This window comes from Myxocyprinus asiaticus, chromosome 13, assembly GCF_019703515.2.
Source record: "Myxocyprinus asiaticus isolate MX2 ecotype Aquarium Trade chromosome 13, UBuf_Myxa_2, whole genome shotgun sequence".
Classification (NCBI taxonomy): domain Eukaryota; kingdom Metazoa; phylum Chordata; class Actinopteri; order Cypriniformes; family Catostomidae; genus Myxocyprinus; species Myxocyprinus asiaticus.
Genome location: NC_059356.1, coordinates 40,325,114 through 40,333,845, shown reverse-complemented (window position 1 = coordinate 40,333,845; position 8,732 = coordinate 40,325,114). Strand labels below are relative to the sequence as shown.

General features: G+C 38.8%; 1 protein-coding gene across 1 annotated transcript in view; it reads left to right on the top strand.

The window, feature by feature from the left end:
- The first annotated feature begins 207 nt into the window (after nt 1-207).
- LOC127450774 (rap guanine nucleotide exchange factor-like 1) overlaps nt 208-8,732 on the top strand; it is a 56,246-nt gene continuing 47,721 nt past the window's right edge. Inside the window, exon 1 of the mRNA XM_051715121.1 lies at nt 208-1,278. Within this exon, the coding sequence (XP_051571081.1) occupies nt 897-1,278 (382 nt within the window). The 5' untranslated portion in view covers nt 208-896. The remainder of the gene's footprint in view (nt 1,279-8,732) is intronic.

Below are 8,732 nucleotides of genomic sequence, written 5' to 3'. Positions count from 1 at the left end.
AGGGAAATGCACATCCAGATTTCCACTGTTTGTGTTCTGGATAAACGTTAGGTTATATGAGCTTGTGACTGCAATTGCTGCTATTCAAAGCAACTAAGCAATATCTTTTGACACCACCAATAACACACGCGCTCAGCTGCAGAGAAGGCAGTAGAGAGCGAGAGAGAGAGAGAGAGCGAGAGAGAGAGAGAGAGAGAGAGAGAGAGACACCCCCGTTGGGTGTAAAGGCTATAGGCTACTGTATGTGAGCGCGACAGAGCGCAATATTTGTGCGGACTCGAGGCGCAGAACACTCGGTACCGTCCGTAAAGAGAGAACTAAACAAGGATTCGAGCACTGAACCGATCAGGGATCTATAGACACGGAATCTTCAGGATCGAGTCTGCGACAGAAGCCTTTTTCCTTTGGACCTGCTGCCATAGACGATTCATCTGCATGGTCCAGCATCTTGACAGAGACTGATTTATATATGCATTATAAACCCCCTGCTGCTATCGTTATCTTTTATTCGTCTAATTGACTCCTCGATCAAGGCTTGGTGACAGTGGCAATGGAAAGCCTAATACACAAATAGTCTTCTTCTCCTAGACGACCAGGAGGACTGCAGTGGAGGACGGGTTTCCCTGGGATCTTTTTTTCCAGTCGTAGTAGGGGACTCAATCAGCATCCACTTGAAGGCTATTTTGTAACATTGATTCTGTTCTAATGGCAGTATTTTATTCTTGACACCTCTGTCCAGAAGGGAGAATTTAATATATTTTTTTTTTTTTTTACAGAGTGTCGGTATTATCAGCTATGATGTAGACGCTCACGTCCACACCGTATTCATCAGTGTTAATTATTGAGTATTAATTAGGATCAACACACAGGGCCTTCTTGCTATTTCTGTCATCAAAATGCCGGCTGGAATGAAGCCTCTTGAAAAGTTCTTGAAGAAGCAGACCAACGCACTCACTCGGGCCGGTGGGTTCGGGGATAAAGCAACCGGCACCGGGGCATCGAGGCGGCGGGCCAGCCTGTCCCGTGTGGTGCCGTTCTTCAGGGAAACGTCTCCCGAGAGCGGCCCGGCCAGGGAGGTGTTCAGCCCGGAGACCGAAGAAGCGCCCTGCTGGCCCTCTGCCACTGCGGACATCAGGAGCCCGTCATTGTCCAGCGATGAGCAGAGCTCGGAAGCGAGCCTGGACACGAACTGTACCCCACTGCCCGCGGACACTCCAGAGAATCTAGCGCTGGCGCTGCTGGATAGTGTGGCGGGAAAACGTTACGCCAACTGTACAGGTGAGTTCGGCGGGCGGATCCATTTTCCCGCCAGGCCAGCTCTGTCTCTCACTGTGTCTCTCCCTCGATATTTTTTCAACTTTTAATGACTGTTGCACCTGAAAGATCTTCTTTAAGCTCAGGAGAGTTACATTTAAGACTCCATTAAACGGTGGATCTTTCAAGAGCTCATTTTATGTTTGTCAATTGTGTAACATAGTTCCTGTGCGGTGTGATGATTGTGCCCTGCTGTGTTGTGGTTAGTAATTGGGTTACAGTAAGTGATTATTTTGCTAAGCTCCTCAAAGACACTCTTGGATTACATAATAACGCGGTTGTTACGCCTGTTCTTGTGTCTGCACAATTATTTAATTTTTGTCTTTTAACACCATCTACCCATCATAAGGACAGACCTGATCTTTTGGCCTTTTTTGGGGGTCTTGCGGCATGAGCTTTGCATGTTTAACATATAAGTTAAAGGAATATCCCTGGTTAAATACAAGCTCAGTCGACAGTATTTGTGGCAGAATATTGATTACCACAAAAAATTATTTTGACTTGCCCCTCCTTTTCTTTAAAAAAGGCAAAAGTCTGGGTTAAAGTGAGGCACTTACAATGGAAGTGAACGGGGGCCAATTTTTGAACACTAAAATACTCACTTTTTCAGAAGTATAACCACAAGACATAAACAATATGCATGTAAACATGATTTTAGTGTGATGAAATCGCTTACTAACCTTTTCTGTGTAAAGTAATAGCCAATTTAACAACTTCATTTCCATGGCAGTATACCATAATGTCAACAAACCCTAAAACCCTAAAATGATGGTAAAAATGATGGTTTAAACAACTTTACAGCTCAAATAATACATGAGTTTTAACAGAGTAATTAATGTAAGTGCTTTTTTACAATAATAAGCTTCACATTTCTGCCTTTAAAGGCTCCAAAAATTGGCCCCATTCACTTTCATTGTAAGTGCCATATAGTGTAACACTGATTTTTGACCTTTTTTTTTTTTTTTAAAGAGGAGGGACGATTCAAAATTACTTTTTGTGGTAATCAACATTGTCACAAATGCTGTCGATTGAGCTTAACTTGTGTTGAACCTCGAATATTCCTTTAAGCTTAATTGATAGCATTTGAGCTTACCTCAAATTCTACCTAGTTTGGTGTGAACGGCCCCTTACCATCAGCAGCATTTGAATTTCATTCATTTTTTTAGATAAACATGAACTAGATGGATGTCTTTAACTGTTATGCCACTTCTCTTTGTTTTTTTCAGTGTATTGCAGAGGAGCACCACTTCTTTTAAACACAGTGTTAAGTTAACATTTATGCATTTAGCAGATGCTTTTATCCAAAGCAACTTACAGTACATTATATGTATACATTTTATCAAATTGTGTGTTCCCTGGGAATCAAACCCATGATCCTGGCATTTCTAGCGCCATGCTCTACTTTGTGAGCTACAGGAACCCAGTTAAAAAGGACTTAAACCAAAAATGTGATGTTTAGCCTATTACGTTTTTTTAAAATTCTCAAATTAAAAAAGAAGCTGCTCCATAACGGCGATATAGAGTCGCGATGACCGTCACCAAAGTTTAAGGAGTGATTATATGACATGATGCGATGGCCCGAGGTTAGTTACGCTGATATCATTAACCACTTCGAATTGTTATGAGAGCTAACATCTGCACAAGTTGAGCCTGAACTCATTTTTACTCCAACAAACACTTAAAATAGTTGTTGTTTTCTGTTTGGATCATTTATTTCTGTAGTTTCTACATTGTTTCTTATGGAGACCGGAACCAGCAAACAGTTTAGTGGCAATCAGAATCATTCGGTCTGAACGGCCCCCAAAACTTTTAAAAACTGTCTTGAGACCCCTGCGTTCTGCTCCATTCTGTTCCGCTCCGCTCAGTCTTGCTAGTTTTAAACGCAAGAACGTGTCTTGTGTGAATGCCCCTTTAGTGAAATTGGTTAAGAGAAACAGACAGATACTGCTGTTATTTTTTGGGTATATGCTTTGGGTTTTAAGTGTTACAAAGGTGCTTTGTCCTCAAATTGGTGTTGTGGATGTTTCATGAACAAGTTGTTACCACCTACGCCTGACACCCACAAGCATACAGCACTGATCACTTGTACTTATAAAACAACACAAATGAGGTAAACACATACAGCCCCTGTGCCAGTTATGGGGATTTCTGTTTTAGCTTCAGACAAAGAGCTTTTACAGGGAAATGACAAACTGTGGGACTTTCTGATGGGAATAGGGTGTTGTATGTCTACAAAACATCAGCAACAAGTGCATACATGTTACCTGTTCCAGTAAGTTCCAGGACTTTTATCCCATGAATAATGGCTCTTCCACACATTCAATGGCAGTGATGCTTTGCAGCCATAGTGCTGCAGCTTTCGCTGCACATGTGCATTGGAGTGTTTTTGTGAAGTAACCATGGGAACTGCAGGGAAGAGAGAATTATGCTTGATTTGAAATCAATGGGCAGACAGGCCGCTTGCCTTGGTCCATTTCATTATTAGGATGTATGATAACTGTTCCTTTTTGGTAGACAAGGTAAATGATGATGGAGAATAGGCTCATTTTGTTATTTCCATTGGGCTGTTCTACCAGTGTGAAAAATAAAGAAAGGTGAGGAAAGGTCTATACACACACCAAGTTCAATTGAGGTAGATTGTATGATTTAAAGAGCAAAAGGTAAAAAGACAGAGGTGTCTGGAAACGGGCTTTCCCAAAGGAACATTTTTTGCTCAGTGGTTGCTCAAGAGGCTGAAAGAAGACACAAATAAGAATATTTGGTTGGCATACAGTAAGATAAGCTTAATTTATAGAGAATTATAAATTAATGTGGATAACAGCTCAGATAATTTAGTCTTGGAATAAAATTCCAAGCAGATGTTGGTGTACTAAATTTGAGCACATTTTGTGACATTGTTGAGATCTCTTCTGAAACTACAGGCGACATGTGTGAGATTACCAGGATCTTTTTGAGAAGCTGGAGACTTAAGTAAAATTCAGCAATTGGCTTCCATTTTTTTTCTGCTATAGGAGAAACTATTGAGATCTTATTTGTGATTTTAAAGATATTATATATGTGATTTTTGTGTCGTATGGGATGCAGGGCTTGTGGATTTTCATATCTTTAGCCAGACATCTGAAACTACATTTATAAAATGTTACATCTACACTAAAAAAAAACAACTCTTTGGCTGAAATTGCTTCAATCATGGACAGTGGTTCTCTTTAATTAAAACTACAATATAGTGTCAACTGAAATACTTAAGTTAAGAGAGAACCTACTTGAATTGAGTAAACCTAACTGAAGTAGACATGTTAAATTAACTCAAATTGTTCTCTTTCCATGATTAACAAGCTAGTACAGTGAATGCTAGCATGCTAAATGCATGCTAATGTGAAACACTATACTATGATTAGCATAACAATTGCTTAATGAGTAAATAAATATAGAATATTCTCTATATCTACCTGTCCTCAAGCTAAGCTCAAGCTCCACCCTTCACCATAATGGTAATCCCCAAAACTTCATCATAACAGAAACTCTTCTAAATCTCAGCACAATAAATTAAACACCACAAGTCTCACCCTATACATTCATCTTGCACAAAGATACATTTTATAACACTTTCTTTATAACATTTTTTAACATTTTCTCTCAATATTGAGTGCCACGCAAAGCATGCTGGGAGTTGCCCTGTTTCAGTTAACTAACACAAATAGATTAAGCTTGAAAGCATTGAAACAACTCAGGTAATTTAAGTTCACTTGGTTACATGATTTTTCTGTTGTTGTTGAGTAAAATGAACCAAGGAGGATTCAGTAAAATTGACAAAAGTGAAAGTGAAAGTTTTTTTTTAGTGTAAACTGGCTTTCATTTATCAACAGTGGGGATTGAAACATTACATTAATAATTAATGTGGTTCACAGAATTCAAACTAAATATTTAGCTTAAGACATAAGCTTTTTCATTTCAAAACAACCTGGCTTTTAGCAAATATATTTCATATGAGCTCCTGCTAACCTTTAAAAGGATGTCCAGAACTAGACCATCATTCATTTTGTCTTCTTGACAGCTCATGTTGAAATAAATACCTTGTCTTTCTTTCTTTCTTTCTCTCTCTTTTTTTTTAGATGATTTTAAGTTATCTATCTTGAACTAGTGCTCTGTATCTAGCACAGATCAGAGAGATTTGAATTCTGTCTTACACTGTGGCATTTGACCTCCTTCCTAGCCTGTGTTGATTTTTTGGAGAGGGGGATGTCATTTTTTGCCTCTAGATAAGACTGACATTTTCGCAACAATTTGTCATTATAGGCACCCGGGAAAATGTGAAAAAGTGCTACTAATCCTGAATTTGCCAACAGTGGACTTGCAATTTGTCTCATCTAGTTTTGTTGTCCGTGTTGTGATGCTGGATTATGGACTGAGGGAAGTCCACTGATCCAGGGTCAAGAGGTAATGCACTGAAATAAGACACACTGTACACATACTGCACAATCAGTTCATCAGTGTTAAGCCACATACCCCAGCTGTTGGCGAAATAAAGGACTGTAGACAGACATGTACTTTGTAGATGTTCCTTCTTTTTTTAAATTTTTTTTAACAACATTTTTATTATTTTTTATCCCCTTTTTCTTCCAATTTGGAATGCCCAATTCCCACTACTTAGTAGGGCCCCGTGGTGGCGTGGTTACTCACCTCAATCCAGGTGGCGGAGAACAAGTCTCAGTTGCCTCCACTTCTGAGACAGTCAATCCGCGCATCTTATCACGTGGCTCGTTGTGCATGACACCACGGAGACTCACAGCATTGGAGGCTTATGCTACTCTCCGTGATCCACGCACAACTTACCATGTGCCCCACTGAGAGCGAGAACCACTAATCGTGACCACAAGGAGGTTACCCCATGCGACTCTACCCTCCCTAGCAACCAGGCCAATTTGGTTGCTTAGACCTGGCTGGAGTCACTCAGAACAACCTGGATTCGAACTCGCGACTTCAGGGGTGGTAGTCAGCGTCAGTACTCGCTGAGCTACCCAGGCCCCCTTTTACAACATTTTTAATAAAGTCTTTGCAAGTGAAAATGTGAATTTAAAGGGGTAGTTCACCCAAAAAAAACATTCACTCACCCACGTTATTCCAAACCTGAATGAGTTACTTTCTTCTGTGGAACACAAAATGAGATTTTAGGCAGAACGTTAGTCTCAATCACCATTCATTTTCATTGTATGGAAATAAGATGCAATGAAAGTGAATGGTGACTGAGGTGAGTCAGGTTGTGAGTCAGTCCCTAACATGTAATGTTCCACGTAAGAAAGAAAATCACACAGGCTTGGAACAACAAGTGTGAGTAAATGATGACAATTTTCATTTTAGGTGAACTATCACTTCAAGGACATTTAATAATGCTACATTTGACAGCTAAATATAATTTTTCCAAATTCTACATAATTTTAAATACATTTATCCTAACACTTTGTGTCCTCTTTCTGGAATCCAGGATTCAACAGTAACCTTAGTTAGCTCTGTTCCAAGAAAACACACCCTCTTGATACAGCTTTATCTCTGGAATGTGCACAGACACCTAGTGTGTGTGTATAATGACTGGTTAGCATGTAATGGAGTGATTTTATAGGGCCAGTTGAACTGAGATTGGCAAAGTTGATCATTACATAACTTTGTTTACCTTTAGCCCTTTCAGTTGTGAGCCAGAGGCAAAAGTAGTTATGTAGGTTGGCGTGTCAGAACAAAGTTCCTGAGGGCAAGGCAACAGCAGTCTAACGGCTGTGGGATTTGTTAGCGGTGGTAGAATTGGGGGAATTTTCCTCCACTTATTGGTGGTGATGGGAGTGGCTTATACCTTTCTCACTTAAAGTGGGCATATGTTTTTGCAACATATCGTGGTAAAGCAGTCGATTCTAACGGGAAAACATAACTATGCACTCAAGCAGTGCTCTATTGAAATAAAATTGTCCTTTGTCTGCTAAGAATAATAGACAGATGTATAAGCCAGGCCAACTGTTATTTTGAATTTGACTGTTATTTCAAACCTCATGTAAACGTGTTTTTTTTAATGAGTTGATTTTAGGTCATTATCAGCATATTGGTGTGCATTTAAAAGCATTAACTGTCCTGTTAACAGACTACATCTAAAACATTAACCAATGTGACATTAAAATGTGTTTTCTATTACTAAATTCTCATTCTATAAATAAAGTACACATGAGATCAGTAAAAAAGGTATTTTAAGCAGTCTGTGATGATTTAAAATAATATATATTCAGTAGATAATGTGTAATTTGTCATGTTTACATTCATTCATGGCGCTAATGCTAGCGCTAACATGTTATACGTGGTTGTAATATGCACCAATTACCCTCTGCTATTTTATTTTATGATGAATTTAGTAAGGATTCATGTAAGATCATGAAAAAGTGTTTATTATTATTAAAAAAATACTTTATACATGTTACAACTCTGCACTCCAGTGTGTTCATGTTGACTGACTGTAATTGAATGAAGAAAGTAACTGAAAAATGATCCCTTAAAAAATTGAGAGTTCTGGCAAACTTGCTGCAAACTTGCTGCATCGAAGTAGGTTGAGAACCTTGTCACACTCACTGATTATGTTGACCAATGGCAGAAAGAAGGTGTTGAACAGCTGGCACAAACTCTTCCGGAAATGTTGTGCTGGCAAACAGTTTCAAACCACCAAAACAAACTCAAAAACACCTTCGTTTTTGGCCAGATTTTGTTCGAAAAGTCACACCTGTTCTTTCTTCAATTTATGTATATTGTCACCTGTTGTAATTCCACAATCTGCCGACAGCTTTTTCAATTGATAATGCACATTTTCTTTTTTTCAGATACTTTTAAGTGAATTGTGAATAAACATTGTGTGAGATATGTTTAATTTATGTTTAAATACATTTAATTTCAGCAATTTTGTGTACATCCCATTTTCTATTAATAAATTGGATTATATATAATATAACCCTTACAAAAATTGAAATGTATTGCAAATTTGACACAAAATTGCAGCAGTTTCGGCACTGATTATTTTCACATGCAAATGAGCTTTGCGGCAAACTCTTTATTGCTGCCACAGGTTTGCACAGAAGTGTTTGCCAGTAGCGGCAAATTGCTCATTGTTGCCAAAAGGTTAGAAAGCAAACTTCTGCAAACTGAAGGGCTTCAAATCGCAAGCTCATTTGCATGTGAAAATAATGAGTGGCAAATTTGCGGCAAGTTTGCCATACCTCTAGATATTTTGTAGGGGAATGCAGGTCATTTTTATAAATATAGGCTCTGTGTAAGCATTATATCGGCCACTCTGGTTTAATCCATATTGGTTGACCGCTAATCTGGATCATACAATGTCATATTTCTGGTTAATATATGAGTCATGTATGTTATAAGCTGTTTTTGAAGAATAA